The following is an 18,397-nucleotide window of genomic DNA, read 5'->3' as shown; positions in this document are numbered from 1 at the left end:
CCACCCTGAATCTGAAAATGGAAAAATTGTCCCAACCATACAAGATGGCGTGGTTCAAAAGAGGAAACGAGGTTCCCATTACCCAGCGTTGTCTAGTTCGATTCTCCATGGGGGAGCATTACCACGATGAGGTGTGGTGTGATGTAGCAGCCGCTATGAGTGCGTGTCATGTTCTTTTGGAACATCCTTGACAGTTTGATCGCAAGACCATTCACGATGGCCGTAGGAACACGTACTCATTTATTTTTAAGGGTCATAAAATAATCATTTTCCCTATCAAGGAGACTGATTTTCCCACTGTGGATAAGCCTGAGCGAGTTCCCCAGCTCACGGGCCTATCATACCAGACTTTCTTGAGCCATTGTAGGGAGGACGGTTATTTTTATGCTCCGGTGGCTAAGCCGTCTATGATTATGTCGTTGCCCGTTCCCGCAGACATCGTGCCCCTTGTTGAGGAGTTTCGCGACATTATGTCAGATGACCTTCCTGACAGTCCGCCTTCGATGAGGGTGGTGCAGCATGCCATTGATTTTGTTCTGGGATCGAGTCTACCTAACCTCCCCGCGTATCGCATGAATCCATCTGAGCATGTTGAGCTGTTGAGACAGGTTCAAGAGTTACTGCAAAAGGGTTTTATTCATGAGAGTGTGAGCCCTTGCGCAGTGCCTGCCCTGCTCACTCCTAAGAAAGATGGGTCCATGTGCATGTGTGTCGACAGTAGAGCGATCAATCGCATTACTGTCAAATACCGTTTTCTCATTCCCCAGTTGGATAACATGTTTGATATGTTGGTTGGTGCCTCTATTTTCTCCAAAATCAATTTAAAAAGTGGGTACCACAAAATCCGTATTCAAGAGGATGAGTGAAAAACGGCATTCAAGACACGTGATGGATTGTATGAGTAGTTAGTCATGCCATTTGGGTTATCAAATGCCCCGAGTACTTTCATAAACATGATGACCCAAGTGTTGCGTCCTTGTATAGAGAAGTTCGTCGTTGTATATTTTGATGAGATTTTGGTTTATAGTTTTTCGTTATCTGATCATTTGAGTCATTTGCGTCAAGTCCTAGAGATTTTAAGGATGGAGAAACTGTATGTCAATGCCAAAAAGTGAGTTTATGATGTCAAGTGTGGTACTCTTGGGTTTTATTGTGTCGTCGAATGGAGTTAGGGTGGATCCCGCCAAAGTCCGTGCGATTGTAGAATGGCCTACCGCAAGGACTATAGGAGAGATCCGTAGTTTCCACAGGCTAGCCACTTTCTATCGTCGTTTTGTGAGAAACTTTAGCGCCCTCATGGCCCCTATCACGGAATGCCTAAAGGGTACTAGTTTTCATTGGACTTCGGCCGAGGGCAAAGCTTTCACGCTCATCAAAGAGAAAATGACTAATCCCTCCATCCTAGCCCTGCCTGATTTTAGCGCAGTCTTTGAGGTTAAGTGTGACACCTCTAAAGTGGGAATTGGTGTCGTCTTGAGTCAGAACCGCAAGCTCATTGCTTTCTTTAGTGAAAAGTTGACTCAGGCGAGGTGTCAGTACTCCACTTATGATGTCGAGTTCTATGTCGTTGTGCAAGCCCTTAGTTATTGGAGGCATTATCTCATTTATAAGGAGTTCGTCTTGTACACGGATCATGAGGCGTTAAAGTATTTAAATAGCCAAAAGAAGTTGAGTGTTAGGCATGCCAAGTGGGTCAATTTCTTGCAAGAGTACACTTTCATGATTCGCCATCAATCTGGTACTCTGAACAAGGTAGTTGATGCACTTAGCAGGAAGAATAGTCTTTTTATGACTATGTTCGTGCAGGTTATTGGGTTTGAGCAATACAAGGATTGTACCCGACAGACCCTGATTTTCAACAGGTCTGGGAAGGGTGTCTCTCCTCTTCTAGCATGATAGACTCACGGTTCGTTATACATAACGGTTACCTCTTTCGAGGTAATAAGTTATGTGTGCTAGCATTCTCTCTTAAGCTATAATTGATTTCTGAGTTACATGAAGAGGGACTAGCTGGGCATTTTGGACATGATAAGACGTTCGCACTGTTAGATGAACGATACTTTTGGCCCAAAATGTGCAAAGATGTTGTCAAGCTTGTCCAAAGCTGTCGAGTATGTCAAGTGTCCAAGGGTCGATGTCAGAATAGTGGTTTGTATACTCCTTTGCCCATCCCTGAGCGGCCTTGGGAACACGTCTTCATGGATTTTATTGTGGGTCTTCCCAAAACCTCGCGTCGTTTTGATTTCATCTTAATTGTGGTTGACTGATTTTCCAAAATGGTCATCTTTGTCCCGTGTAAGCGAACCACGGACGCCTCGTTAGTAGCCTCGTACTACTTCAAGGACGTGGCCCGCTTTCATGGATTGCCTCACACGATCACCTCAGATCGTGACACTCGCTTTATGAGCCATTTTTGGAAATCATTATGGACCTTATTGAAAACCAAGCTTCAGTTCAGCAGTACATACCACCCACAAACTGATGGCCAAACCGAAGTCGTGAACCGCACCTTAGGAAACCTACTAAGGAGTCTAGTTGGGGAGAATGTCAAAACATGGGACCTAGTCTTGCCGCAAGCCGAGTTCGCATATACCAGTTCCATCAACGGGTCCACGGGCAAGTCTCATTTTCAAGTGGTTTATGGCCGTTCACCGACCCATATAGTAGATCTAGCACTTGTGTCTAGTCTCCCAGACCCAGCTCCAAACGCATTTGATGTCGTTGAATACATGTGTGATATTCACAGACAAGTCTGAGCCAAACTTGTTGAAAGTTACAAAGCTTTCGTAGACCAAGGTCGTCGAGATGTCCAGTTTCACGTTGGTCAGTTAGTATGGTTTACCTGCGTCCTGAGCGTTTCCCAATGGGTACTTATGGCAAGTTGATTCCTAAGAAATATGGCCCTTTCAAGATCCTCCGGCAATTGGGTCTGAATGCCTACCTCCTTGAACTGTCCGAAGATTGGCACATTTCACCTATTTTCAATGTGTCTGATCTATATGCTTATTGTGGTGGCAACAAGTCGTCAAAACCGACTTCTTCCCAACCAGGGGAGAATGATGCAAAGCAGGACTGGATCGGGCCTATATAGCGTGACCCAGGCACGGCCAGAGAACCTGACCCAAATGGGATGGACGATCGGACCCAGGAGTTGGATCAGATCGCAAGCAAGGTACCTCGATGCAGGGACGTGGCCCTACGCACCTACTCCAAGCGAGTGAAGGTCTGAGGTGTCCCAGATCCATCAACAGATTGAAGTTGTCTCGGGTCCAGGGGTTGGACCCGAGACCCAGATCCACTTGCAAACTATAAATACCCTGTTTTAGGGTTGCGTGGGGAGATGTGATTGAATTTTCAGCCAAGCCTTTCTCCGACATTCTTTTGCCTGCAGTTTTTTTATTCTGTTATTATCTTGTTTCCTATTGTTTTTTTTTCCTTCAGTTATAAAACTTTTATGTGTTCTTTGATTATGCCTATGAAATAAATTCAAGTTCTGTTCATTACTGCACTTGTGTATTTCGTCCTTCTGCTCATCGCACGATCGTGGGAGTCGTGTTCCATTTCCGGCACCCATGTGCGTCAAGAAGCTGATCCCCAAGCTGCATCAAAATTGAAAACAAAACTACTAAATTTTTATCTTCCAAAAATGGAAGAAAAGAAGAAGAGTTCTCACTATTTGGAAATACCAAACAATGGTCCAATGATAACATTCAAAAAGTCTTATAATTTGTAATAAACTCTGACAGCCATGATCAAAATAGTTAACTTCACAAGAAAATGGAATTTCAGATGCCATAGGCTGAGAAACAGGGTTGAAATCATTAATACAAGGTTTACTGTGTTCTCTACTTTGCAGAGCAACACACGACACACAGACCACAGCAATCCGAGTGTACTGGATTCCTTTCAGTTCAAATGATCCCACCACAACATACTGGAGTCTTTAGACAATGGCAACCCGCTACCTGCAGCCTGTTGACTATGAATCAGTATCAATTTCCACATTTATATCCAAACCTAAAGCTGGAGTATGGAATCCTTTTCTTTTGTCCAAGTATTTGATCTTTCAGGTATTATCTATTCATTCAGTAAAATTAGGTTGATCAGTTCCCGATGACAGCATCATTTATTTTCTAATCTAGGTCCAGAACTATAGCCCAGGAAATAAAAGTTTCTCTCTATCAATTACACTCCCGTGTATATGTAGCATGCCTTCTTCCACTTTAGTCCAATCTCTGACATTGTAAATAGGAAGAGTTATCTATTTCAGAATATCCCAACAAACTCAAAAGCATCAAGGGTCAGCTTTTTTCTTTTTCCTAAGATCAAAAGGTAAAAAAGTTAATATCTGACACTTTCGAATTTGTTGATATATCCTGTTCCTGTGCATTGTGATGGATCAGCTGCCTCCGCCGGTGATCTAGTTCAGTCATCATAAAATCATGCATAGGCTTAACTTGTCAAAACTTTCACAGCTTCTTGCATATTCCCTAAGTTTGGTGAAGATGTCCCATTTTGCTGTGACATGAAATTATGTCATGCTTTAAAACAGCACGCCTCAGTCTTCTTTAATTTCTTAGAGATTCATACTTCATGTTATAGCCATAAACTCACAGGGGCCATCATAGTCAAATCATGGCTTTCATAGATGTCGGAACTTGGAACAATTTCAGTGAAATCCTTACTACACCATCACTCAGTATATCTAGCTTTCTGGTTAAACTTTTATCCTAACAGTCTTATCATATTCACTATGTTCAATTTCAATCTGTACACCAGAATAGCGAGCTACATTCACTCAAACAGCTTGCCACTAACTGATAAACAACCGCCAGATTTTGTCCATTAATTGGCCAACATAAACTTAAGTTTCTCGTCAGTAATAAATCATATTCCTGGGCTTATCAGCAATATATATATAAAGTCAGCCAAACACATGCAATTCTTACTGATGTACAGAACACGGATAATATCCCTTGTCATTGACATGGGATGCCATAGCTCCAGAAGAATTTCAAATTTCAAGCCTTACATTTTTTGAGAATGCAAAAGGAAGAAAGGGAGATCTGAGGATCTAGATGCAAAGGATGATTAGAAGAGTTCATTTTTACATTTCAAACAGTAAGCCCCATAAAGAAAATTGTGAACAATATATTAAAAGAACCAAAAGACCCTGTCAAGAAACCCAAAATGGCTCAGCAAATAAACCAGACATGACCATCTTATTAGACCTTCAAAAAGGAAAGAAAAAAGTGCAGCCAAGCCCACATTCCAAGAACTGACAGGCGACGAGGACTTGATATAGCTGCCAATAGATGATAAACAAAACATGCAGAACTCAATCTATATCCATAGACGACACATTTCAGTGCAATTCCTCCAGAAGCCAAGCTAATGCTTCACAGTAAATAAATAATAAATAAGACCAACATGTAGGATCTAGATATTGTACCCAATGGATTGACTAAAGAAAACAGATTATGTCATTTCCAAAGGTTTAGGAAATTCTAACCATTTGGCACACAAAGACACGCCAGCATGTATCACCAACCTAGCACAGACTGCATTCAAAGACCAGTAAGCAGTTTGTGGATCGATAATAGTTGCATCTATGACTTCGCAGGCTGCTCCTTAACGTCCTCTATATAGGTTGAAGCATATATTAATCATGTCAAATGAACCATGACCCATGCTTATGCCAAAAGATAATAAATTAACATACTTTAGCAAACATGAGGAACAAGTTTCATATAAACAGACATAAATGGTATGTCTTTTGAATGGAAAATTTTCATTACAGGACACAAATGGTTGCTCAATACCCTTGGTATTAAAATGTTTACAAGGTTAGTAGCAAACCTTTGGTTTTCCAGACCAATTAGATGGCTTGAATGATGCCAACCTCCTAAGCAAATCACTCCGCTCCCATGGTCTACATGAAGGATGGGATGCTCCAAGAGTAGAATTACCAGCACTAGTGCTGAAAGAAGGCCGTGGCCGCTGTGAGCCAGCCCCTGACAGGGATCCTGCCTTATAACAGCGTCCATGACCAGACCCGTCAATACTGCCAAGATTTGCTGGTACAGAGGGTGATGATGCACCTACAGAACTGCATAAACAAAAATGGAAATTTGCTTGCCTTTTATTCAAGAGAAGAAAAAAAACATTGAAATACAAGGTTTGGGGGAAAAGAAATCGGTAATTTTCAAAACAGCACTTAAGTTTTAGGCAATAACGAAAAAAACACCTATTTTTTTCAAGAGTTTAAAAGCACACCTAAGAATTGTCGTGGTTAATTAGAAAACTTTAGTGTTTTCCGTCCAACATATTGTTCAGTGTTAATCTATATTGCATTAACATTTTAATCCAATCCTTCGCAATTCAAATACCTGCATTTCCTCCCAAACATGAAGCATACTCAAGCTAAATAAATACTAAAAAGGACCATTTTACCCATATTAGAGCATGTTAATTCAGAAATCTCAGTCTATTCTGTATTGCCCATCAACTTACTTGGAGAAGGTTGTAAAAACATATAGTAACCCATATAGGCAGACCCAAAATAAGATATGTATCGTATCGTAAAAATTTGTATGTTTGAAATCAAAAATCCACAAATCCGGAAAAAAAGGGAAATGCTAAAAAATCATAATACACGAAACAATCATGAATTGCATAAGATAAAACTGTAATATCACATATTAAAACAATTGTATGCTATGAATGGCACGCACAAGACATCAAACATTCAATAATCAAGATAATAATGGCATGCATATCTCACAAGAAAAATGCAAACTATGCAATGGTATGCAATAATGAACAACAAAACTAAACTAAGAAGTCACAAGCTATGTAGTCAAAAGCGCCGACTAGGCCTGACTAGTCCGCCTAGTCGGTCTAGGCATAAGTGAAACGCGTAGGCTTTGCAATTCCAAGTGAGTACCTTAAAAGGTACCAATTGTGCCAACTAGGCACCGACTAGGGCACCTAGTCAACAACTAAGCTACCCCGCCCCAGGCTGAGGGCAGTTCAGTCATTTATTATTATATATTCTGTTATTTTTATATATATAATTATATATGTGTGTGTGTTTGTGCGATTTGTTATGTGAAATGATGAAAACATGCTTAGGTAATTGTGTGTATATATATATTTATTTATTTATATATTGTATGTGTGTGTTGTCCATCCAACAAAACGAATTCTGGTCTTGGATTATAATATTCCGAAGTTGAAGGTCGAGCTTTTGTTTTGGGATTTTTTCGGTGAAACATTGAAAGCACGCACAATTTTAATTGATTATGCTTTATATATATATATATATATATATATATATATATATATATATATATATATATATATGTGTGTGTGTGTGTGTGTGTGTGTGTGTGTTACGTTGTTTCTGACAAATTTTTTCTATAAAAGCCTGAAAGCATGTTTGGTATTATGGATTATATAATATGTTATTTATATATGTATGTGTTACTGTGCTTCAGTGAAATACTGAAGCATATTTTGTTGATTATACTTAATATGTTATGAATAATTGAATATACGTGAGCGTGTGCACGTGTCTCTGTGTGTGTGTGTGTGTGTGTATATATATATATATATATATATATATATATATATATATATATATATTCTGGTTATGTATTATGCATATTAATATATTTTGTGAAAGCATGAGTACTTTCGTACTTGTGTAATGAAAACATCTTATTACTAAAATAATTAAACATATTTTTATGTATATTTTTATATTTTTTATAATTTAATTGGGGGTACTGACAAGTCCTCGACTAGTCTTTTTAGGGGTCCACCGACTAGCGCTTTTGACTACATAGGTCACAAGATTCATAATAGTGTGCATAAAGTGTTTTCAACAAAAATTGTGCATAAACAAGTTTTTCAAAATTCAAACAAAAATGAACTAAATAATGTCAATCATGATTAGCATCATCATCTATGCCACAGACTCGTCTAAGAACCCCTCGCACCCGCGTCGACTCAACGCGAGGCGAAGCAGGTGCGGCACCCGATGCGGTGTGACGTAGGATTCGCCACACCGGCTGCGGTCAAACTTTTTGGGTGCATGGTCAACCGCACCCAAACTCAAAACTGTCCAAAACTGGACTCGATCAGCATTGACCGAGTCCAATTTCAGACTTTTAAGTTAAAAAGAAAAAAAAGAAAAGAAGACAAAGAAAAGAAGGGCAGGGGTCAGCCCCACCTCCATAACTCCATTGCACCTTCAAGTATGTAACCCTCTCCTCCTGTGTGCTCTCTCTCTCTCTCTCTCTCTCTCTCTCTCATTTTCCACTTTTCCTATTTTTTTATAGTTTTACAACACCAGGCGCAAGCAAGCAGCCAGGTGTTAATTGGGTCAGACTCAGGTCTGATCCAGGTACCTGGATCTGTTTAGACCCAAGTCTGATTCAGACTTGGGTCAAAGAAACCCAGATCTGAATTGGACATTGACCTATTCAGACACAAGTCAGACTCAGTCTTGCGTCAAAGCAGACCTAGGTCTGAATTGGACCTGGGTCTGTTGGGTTTGCTTTGACTCAGCCGGATTCAGACCTGAGTCAAAGTAAACCCAGGTTTGAATTAGTCTGGGTATACACAGTCAGGTCTCTCCGAGATATATATATATATATATATATATATATATATATATATATATATATATACCCTTCTGCACCCCTCCCCCTGCACCCAAGGTTTTTTAAAGTGTCGCATCATCGTACATGCACCTATGTGACATAGATATATACCTTCCTGCACCCCTGAACCCAAGTTTTTTTAAAGTGCCACATCGCCGCACCCACACCCGCACCTATGTAACATAGATATATACCCTCCCACACCAAAAAAAAATTAAAGTGCCGCATGGCCGCATCCGTACCCACACCTATGTGACATAGATCATCATCATTTTCTTTTCTTTGCAAGAAATCTCCCCCAAATCACTCTTAAGTGTTAAGCTTTTTAGGAACACGTAAGAACTAGCCACAAGGGTCCTTGTATGTTTAGGAAAAAAATTGAAGAGAAACCTAAATTGTAGTTATTGTGTATTAAAAGATATGCCCATAACGGGTGTATTGCAAGATACATATGATACAAGTATGATATACACCCGTATCAAGATATGGGTATGTATCATATCAAGACACCCAATAGATATGATACCTATCATAGTGTAGTGTCCGATACACTACGAAACTTACAACAGTGACCTGGAATCCTTGATGGGGGGAAGAGAGACGGAGAGAGAGAGAGAGGCTGGCCAACTTGTTCAATGGTTGGACGATAATTGTCTGATGGCTACTCCGTAGAAATCGGTGGTGGGTTGGGAGTGATGCAGTGGGGAGAAGGGAGGGGAATGGAGTGGGAGGGATTGCAGGTGAAGGGTGGGGAAGCATCGAGTGAGTGCTGGAGCATTGAGAGAGTGAGAGAGAAGAGATTATGGAACCTATCTGGATCATGTGATTGTGAACAATCGGACAGTCCACATTAGGTTGGAGATTTTGGAGGTGTTGGAGGGTTATATATATATAGTATGAGATAGTTGCCTGCTCTTATCTGTGTCTACCGTCAGCCTATCAGGCTTCTGAAGGGTTTTAACTTTTTTTCATGTTTTTCTCAAATCACACGGTACAAATGTGTTCTACATGCTTGATTTTATAGATGGACTCTTGGATGATCCGATTATGACATGTGAGTAGATTTTTATAATGCTTGAAATTTGACGGTCTATAATTTTCATAAATATTCAAGCTGAAAATCACGGTTTTTCATCGAAAAACTCCATCCAATTGTCATTTTCTAGCAAATAGACCATGACAAAGGGTCAAATTTGCGAAAAACACCCAGAAAACCCTCGTTCACTAGCGGTAGACTCCTAACTTTGATAGACACCTACTCCCCACTAATATTTATACATATAGAGAGAGAGTCAAATGAATATAGATTTTGATGCCATTCGAGAAGGGGAAAATTTTGAAGACAATTTGGCATTCTTAAACAACCACGGCTTTTGAAAGAGAAAATGTAAGAAACAGAGGTCTAGTGTTTGTAGGGGTTTGCGTGAATAGTCACCTTGAAGCTCTAGACTGAAATGAGGTAATGGCACAACAATTAGATTTTGCAAGGACCTTTGGCTACTAAACTGCCCCACAAAGGACACACTCTAATTTAGCTGCCTACTTAACCTCAATTATATAGTTAAGAGATGAATCTCATATAAGAACTAATTGTTGATTGCCTTTCAAAGGGGTTTAAAACTTTAAATGGAGAAGAAACCTAAGGAAAGAAGACCATGGAGCACTCAGACAAACAAAACAACCACTTAGGGGGGATGACAACGTACAAATGAAGAGTAAGAATGGGTAACCAGCAATAACATTTTTTCATTCAGCAAGAATCAACCCTTTGGTTTGGAAACATAGCCGTCCTGAGAAGTATCACAGTACCAGTTGGTTAGTACCAATCATAGCTTATCTCTCAGAATATCCAGCTCCACACAAGAAGGAGATGCTTAGCAGGATATTTTGTACTTGACTAATCTATTGATGAAGGGTATTTTGCTTGCTGATCCCTTAGTTGTTGGAGTTCTTTGAGTAGCACTTGCAAGAGGAAGACTTCTTTCCAAAGGCCTGAACCTGTAGGAACGTCAAGGAGACCACAATGCATTCGCAGACTGCAAAGACAACACAGAAGTTAAGAGTTTTATGCATGAGTTTAGGATTATAAAGGAAAAGTATTTTGAAAAATATGAAAATGGACATGGTTAATATAAAATTTAAAGGATCGTGTCATAGGGATTGGAGAATCATTGAGAAAGACAAAGATTAAGATTATCTTAGACAAGGGAGTCTTAAATTATGCTAGCACCTTACTTGAAGCAAGTTTAAGCAAGTGGAACAAAAAGGACCTTCAGAAACCTAATGAATCAGTCAGCACAAATATATGTAGTGATGAAAGCATGCTCACTAGTGGGGTCGTAAATGGGTATGTAAGATGTTGAGGCTTATGTAAAACAATGTATTACGATTCTTGTGTTAGCCCCTCTACTTTAGTGTCTTGTAAATCATTTCATTGTTAGGGGTAGTATAGTCTTTTTTTGCCTTGTAACATTCTCATTGAGAGTCGACCCTTAAAAGTGACTCTTCTTTTCTTAATGAGTGTGAAGTCATGCTTCCCTTTCTTCTTCCCCTTTGTGCCCCATTTGAAATGTCCTAACCCTAACGCATGTTTCCTGTTTCTATATGGTATCAAAGTCTGAAAATCGACTCAAAAAGGAGGCATTAAGGAAGAGCTGGAGTCATTGTTGTTCGTGGGTTAGCTGCTGAACTGACATCACTTTTTGGAGAGGCGAGTTGTATGGTTACCTCAGCCTTTGTTGATCTGAGTGTGTGTGTGTGTGTGTGTGTGTGTGTGGGGGGGGGGGGGTCATTAAGGTTTGATTTTAGGTGATTTTAAAATCAAACCTCATTGAATTTGGTGGAGTATCAGATTTGTTTCATATTTTTCAAGCATTTTTCTGTGTAACGTGATTTTCAGTCCAGATTTCACAAATCTTGGAAATCTGATCTGATTTCTCGTTTGGAGTGCTTGGTTTGCATTAAATCAGGTTGTTTTTGGATCTAAGAACATCTGGTATAGTTGTTTGGCTGAGATTTTGGATTTTAAGGTGGTTTTCGTTAAATGTTTCAAGCATTTTTTTGTGTAACATGATTTTCACACCAAATTTCACAAATCTTGAAAATCTGATCTGATTTTTCGTTTCAGAGTGCTTGGTTTGCATCAACTCAGGTCGTTTTTGTATCTAAGATGATATGGATTGGAAGGTGGTTCTTGTCAAGTTTTGAGGTGTTTATCAGTTGCGATACGCAGTTTTGGCCTGTTTTTTGGAGTGTTTTAATATCTAGTAGTGATATTTTGCAAGTTTTTCCTTCAGAATGATATTTCACTCATTGACATGAGACTTTTGACTGATTATACATTTAGCTGCTTGTGTGGGATTGGTATTTGTGCTTGGTAACTGGAGCTGATACTCATTTCGATTGTGGCTGCATAGCTTTCTATTTTAAGTGACCGGTGTGAGAACCAGTAGTTAAGTTTGTGCATACTCTCCTTCTATTTGGCTCTTGTTTTGTTGTACTTGTTGTCTTGGTGCAGCACTTGACATTGTAATTTGAGAGTTTGTGTGAGGTATCGAGAAAGAAGGAATTCATATTGTCCCAGTGAAGCTAGATGGGACATACTACGCATATTGGGCTGCTTTTATGACTGTTGTAATAGTAGGAAAAGGGCTTGCAGGATACTTGGATGGTTCAAAGGTGAAACCCAAGTACACTGACGTTGGTTCTGACAAAGCAACAGAGGAATGGGTTGTGAATAATGTAAGGGTCAAAGCTTGGATACTAGGTTCAGCAGAACAAAGAATAGCTATGAATCTCTCCAAATTTCAAGAGATCAAAGAAGATTTGGTGTATCTCAAACAAGTCTATAAGCAAGAGAATTGGGCAAGGCAATATCTGCTCACTCAAGAATTTAGGAGTATGTACCTAGAAAATAAGTGAATCGAAGAATTTTATTCGGGTATGCAAAGAACTTAAGATGCTCTTGCACTCATGGAGAGTCAAACAAAAATGTGAAAAATGTGTGAAGTATGATGCATATTTCATGCCAAATCTCTTTGGGGATTCTTGACCAGCATAAGAAAATAGATAAGGTTATTCAATTTCTTATGGCGCTCAAACTAGAGTTTGATGGAGTGAGGAGTGTCATTCTGCATTGTTCAGAGATACCCTCTGTCACCATGGTCATAGTTGAATTGATTGCAGAAAAGACCAAGATAAAGTCTCTTGGAACCCAATTCATCTAGTGACAATGTCATGGCAGCTTCTCAGCAACTAGGTGGCAGAGGTGGTGGAAGAGCGGGAGAAAGAGGCGACTTGAGCTCTATTCAATGTCACTATTATAAGAACGTTGGTCATATAAAAAATGCATGCCCAATGCTCAAGAAAATTAAAGGTGGAGATTATGCAGCATCTTCTGAAGATGAGGGCACGAAGGCCTAGGATGATCAAACTGATATTGGCGCTCAGTCTATTGGTTTGTTTGTTCCAAGAGCTTCAGAATCGTTAGGTGGTGGGCAGCTTCAGTTGTTGAAGAAGATACAGCAGCATATGAAACAACAGATTCAACAATTGCAACTTTTTGCCCAATCAGTTGTAGCATCTCCCTCTGTTACCCTTGTCTCTTCCTCTGGTACTGAGGTATCTTGAGTTGCTCCTCTGGTTGGTTAATAGACTTAGGGGTTTCTTGCCATATGACAGCCCATGAGCTTATTTTAACTAACTGTCAACCCTGCAATGGCACTTTTTGCACTGCAGATGGTTCTTCTATGTCTGTTTCAAAAGTCGGTTTCATTACTTTTGATTTTTATCTCGTTAGTAAGATTAATCTTTTTAAAGTTTATCATGTTTCATTCTTTGCTATGAATATTATCTTTGTTGATCAAAATACCAAGACTAATTGTAATGTTATCTTTTCTCCTTTTGACTGTGCGATGCAGGATCAGTTAACAGGGAAGAAGATTAGGATTGATCATAGAAGAGGAGATTTATACTACTTAGATTGAATTGACATGAGTGAGCAGAAGAAGCCTGTGATCAGATTATGAACTTAGTCATGAATGAATATGTTTTGTGGCACCAGGCACCAGAGACTGAGTCGTATTTATAACTCTAGGTTGCAAAACTTAGTGTCTTCAAGAAGTTTTAGTGGGTCTAAATTAGTTGTTTCCAATCATGTTAAAGATTGTCTAACGATAGAGAGTCTGAAAATTCTTTTGATCTTGTGCATTCTAATGTATGGGGTCCTTCGTCGGTTTTGTCACAACGAGGATTATCATATTTTGTTACTTTTATAAATGATTATACAAGGTTTACCTAGTTATACTTCATAAGAAATATAAGTGAACTTTTTGAAATCTTTAAGAGCTTTTGTGTTATGATTGAGAATCAGTTTGCAGCTAAGATTAAGACACTTAGAACAGACTTTGGTAGTGAATATGTCAGTTGTTTATTTGAAAAGTTCATGCAGGAAAAAAAGTATAATTCATCAAAGATCATGTCTCTACACTCCTGAGAAAAATGGAGTGGCTGATAGAAAGGTATAAATTGGAGAGAGCAAGAGCTCTTCTTTTTTGAGGTGAAGTGCCTAAAGTGTTTTGAGTGAATGTAGTTCAATTGAGTATCTATCAAATAAATCGTATGCCCTCAAGTGGGATTAAGGGTATATCCCCATTTCAAAAATTGTATAGACAATCTCCAAATTATGATGTGACTAGAGTATTTGGATGTATAAATTTTGTTCTAATTTCTGATAGATATAGAGATGAGTTATCTCTGAAAGTGTTGTTTTATTGGGTTTGCTATTGGTCAAAAGGGCTACAAATATTGAACATATTGGAGAGAAGGTGTGAGTAGCCCGACATGTCTTTCATGAGGATAGGCTATATTTTAGCCAGCGTGGAGAAAAGACAATAAAGTTTGGCTTGTCCTTTTTGGTTTCGTGGATGAAAGGATGGAGATTCAAGGGGAGCAAGTTCAGTCTAGAGATAGTGGGTTTGGACAAACCTACTCAAGAAGACATGAAAATGTTGTTAAAATCCCTTTCTTGAAACAAGTGGAAGCAGAGCTAAAGAGAATAGAAGAGGCCAATTCTTATCCTATTCCCTCGACAACTGAACTCAACCACCAAAATTCAATCTTTATCTGAGTTGTCATCTTCTTTCCTTAATCCTCTGCAGGTACGTAAAAGGTTTAGAACTTTGATTTTTCTTTCTCGTTTTATATCCTATGAGTCTTTCTCGCCTCAATATCGTGCATTTTTAGCATTGATTGAGCCTAAGTCATATGTAAAGGCAGCAGAAAAAGATGAGTGGCAAAGAGCTATGCTGAAGAAATGAGTGCACTTGAGAAAAATTGGTAAAACCTCCGTCAATGAAGAATATTGTTGGGAGCAAGTGGGTTTATAAGATAAAGACCAAGGAAGATGGGTCAGTTGAAAGATATAAGGCAAGATTAGTAACAAATAGTTAGTGGTTTGGAATTGACTTTTTGAAACCTTCGCTCTTGTAGCTCATATGACAACTATTCGTGCATTGATCGTTATAGTTGTAGTGCACAGGTAGCATTTATGGCAGTTGGATGTCAAGAATGTCTTTTTCAATAGAGATTTGAAAGAGAAAGTGTACATGGAACTGCCACAAGGATATTCACATCCAGAAATTAGGGTTTGTAGACTTCTCAAAATGCTATATGAACTCAAAGAGGCACCACAAGCCTAGTTTGAGAAATTTAGTGCAATACTAAAATTTCTTAGATTTGAGCAGAGTCATCATGATCCTGCTTTGTTTGTGTCTTCCTCTGTGCTTGAAAATATATATTACTTCTCTATGTAGATGATATGTTGAGGAGACCAAGAAGAAGTTGGTCAGTATGTTTAAGATGAAAGACTTGGGGCATTTTTTATATTTTCTTGGTCTGGAGATAGCATAATCATCGAGGAGATTATACTTGTCTCAGCATAAGTATGAGACAGATTTCGTGGTGAAGACAAGGCTAGCAGATGACTCAAGAAGACTCAACTCTCACGTGGAAGCAAATTTGAAGATGAGAACTACAGATGGTATAGAGTTAGAGAATCATGTAATATACAGGCAACTAGTTGGAAGTTTCATATACTTGACCATATCCATGATAGATATTACCTATGCAGTTCATGTAGTCAATCAGTTTATGAGTGCTCCCGGGACAGTTCACTTAGCAGTTGTACTCAAGATTATCTGATATGTGAGAGACATTATACACTATGGTATGTTCTTCTTGTCACCATCTACCACAGTGCTTAGAGTCTTTTGTGATGCTGATTTTGGCGGCTCTACTCGGAATCAGTTCTCTACTACCAGTTTTTGTATTTTTCTTGAAAATTCTCTGATCTCATGGAAAAGCAAGAAACAACAAAGGGTTGCTTTATCCACAGCATAAGCAAAATATAGAGTTATGGCTCAAGTAACTGCCGAGATTATTTGGATATGATGGTTATTGGGTGAGTTGGGAAACTTCATTGTGGATAAGACTCAATTATATTGTGACAATATGAGTGTTATTCATATTGCAAAGAATCAAGAGTTTCATGAGCGAACCAAACACATTAAAATAGATTGTCATTATACAATGAGGGCTTATGAAGATGGACCTATTGCTTTGGAACATGTGGGCGTAAGAATCAAATTGCAGATGTATTAAATAAAAGTCTTGCTCCCTCTCATTTCAACTCTTTCCTTTCCAAACTCGTAAGGATCTCATTACATCATTCCATGTTTGAAAGGGAGTGTTGAGACTTATGTAAAACAATGTTACTATCATTGTGTTACCCCCTCTACATAAGTAATGTCTTGTATATTATTTCATTGTTAGGGATAGTATAGTCTTATTTTTTATTTTTTATTTTGCCTTGTAACATTCTCATTGAGAGTTGACCCTTAAAAGCAACTCTTCTTTTCTTAATGAATGTGAACATTGTGAAGTTGTGCTTCCCTTTCTTCTTTCCCTTTGTGTCCCATTTGAAATGCCCAAACCCTAATGCATGTTTCTAGTTTCTATATAAGAAGCATAAGAAAGCATAGAGGACCAAGATTTGGTAAAAATTAATGCAGCAGAGATCATTCTCTATTTTTGGCATGGTCTATGAAGATGCACATGTTCAAGCACTGAAGTGGATCAATGTACAACAGAATGATTACCGGGATGTGCATGCAAACATCCAGGCCTTCCAATTTAAATCACATTGAGAGAATAGGAGAAATTTTGCCAGATCCAATAAACCCCTTGCATATTGCTACCAGCTGAAGACATGATCCATGGTTGAGGCTCCACACAACATGGATGGTCGTCCAGCTGCCATTATAGTGCTCGGCCAGAACCTGAATCGGGATTTGCAAACCAAATACCTTTTCCCCCCAACAATGTCGGTCGGCTAACACCAATAACTTAAGGGCATGTTTGCAGTGCCTGTGAAAAACTTCAGCAAGAATTGTTTCATATGAAAGTTCAAAATTTTTCAAATCCCAGAATTCTTTCCATGGGAAAAAAACTGAAATTTTGTGTCGCATGAGAGATGATTCCCACAGAAACTGATCTTCACCGTCCATCCTCAAAATCTCTTTCATGGGTTAAATCTTCTTCGGGAGAAAATTTAAGAATCATGCACTAAAATTCAGTCCTTGACATACTAAGCTTCAAAAACACGGCTTTTAGAAGGGGATAAAGATTCCACAGTTTCCGTAACACAATCCTACAATACAATTGGGCCCAAATAACTAACAGAAACTTAGCCCTAGCTCCAAAATCTCAGACCAACTCACGCCTGTCTGTCTGATGATAAAATACCACGTTTTCCTTCAAAGATCCATGCTTAACTCGCCCCAAGGCGAGCTCGCTACCAAACCATTCATGCCAAATTACTCGAAAATCCCAAAAAAAGATCAGTTCACTCGCTTCAAACAGCATAGCCCAAACGTCCCCAAACCCGCAAAGCCTCATCCAAAGCACCTCCAAGGAAGCCAAAAAGATCGGAAACGAAACACAACAAAACCAATTCCCCAAAAATCCTAAAAACAACCCGCGATTGCAAGGAAAAGAGACGTGGCACAGCTCCGAAATCGAAAACCGGACGAAATTCTGGCGCATTATGCTCTCAGAATCAACAAAAGCTAACTGATTGTAGAGACGACGGCACCAAGAGAAAAGTTAAGAAAAGCCAGGGAAATCTTTCAGGGGGTACCTGGCAACGGGAGTCGGGGGAGGGGAGGAGGATATCTGGAGAAGGAGAGGGTCCATTGCGCCCGTGCTTGCCTCGTCTCTCATGGAGTCGCTCTCTACCTCATCGCCGAAACCCTATAAAATGGAATGGAGAGAGAAAGAGAGAGAGTTTTCCTTCGCTCGCAACGCTTTCCCCCTTTTTATGTTTGGGGGAACGGTCTCATGGACGAAGTGAAACTCCCGCACCAACGTTGCGAGATGCGGTTACGTGGGTTAGGCCCTCATATACCTTGGGTGTGAGAGCCCGTTCGTGGATAGGGTTGTCAATGGGTCGGGTTTGTACCGGATACCGAACCTGAATAGGGGTGAATATCCGGCTGGGCAGGCCTGATTAGGGCCCGACCCGTATTGACGCCTGAGCCTGGACCGACCTAGTTCAATGGTGTTACACCCTTGGAATTGTTTAATGTGGAAGGTTCGGAGTTTGGGCCGGTAGGAAGCCCCAGGCTGGATTGCAGTTGGAATCTGATGAAAAATGTGTGGATCGTACCTAC

General features: G+C 39.5%; 1 protein-coding gene across 3 annotated transcripts in view; it reads right to left on the bottom strand.

Moving 5' to 3' along the window:
- LOC149834335 (uncharacterized) overlaps positions 1 to 18,038 on the bottom strand; it is a 57,016-nt gene extending 38,978 nt beyond the window's left edge. For 2 of the 3 annotated variants that reach the window (XM_090011344.1, XM_090011346.1), the window contains exons 1-2: positions 17,866 to 18,006; positions 5,860 to 6,109 (exon numbers count right to left, since the gene is read on the bottom strand). In XM_090011344.1, coding sequence (XP_089867470.1) covers positions 5,860 to 6,109; positions 17,866 to 17,948 — 333 coding nt within the window. In that variant the 5' untranslated portion in view covers positions 17,949 to 18,006. Of the gene's footprint in view, positions 1 to 5,859; positions 6,110 to 17,865 lie in introns of all 3 variants that reach the window. The other variant, XM_090011345.1, reaches the window with a different exon arrangement.
- Positions 18,039 to 18,397: the final 359 nt, after the last annotated feature.

Source organism: Nuphar pumila, chromosome 6, assembly GCF_984573655.1.
Source record: "Nuphar pumila chromosome 6, dmNupPumi1.hap1.1, whole genome shotgun sequence".
Classification (NCBI taxonomy): Eukaryota; Viridiplantae; Streptophyta; class Magnoliopsida; order Nymphaeales; family Nymphaeaceae; genus Nuphar; species Nuphar pumila.
Note: the sequence above shows the minus strand (reverse complement) of the source record. Positions and strands in the feature narration are given on the sequence as shown.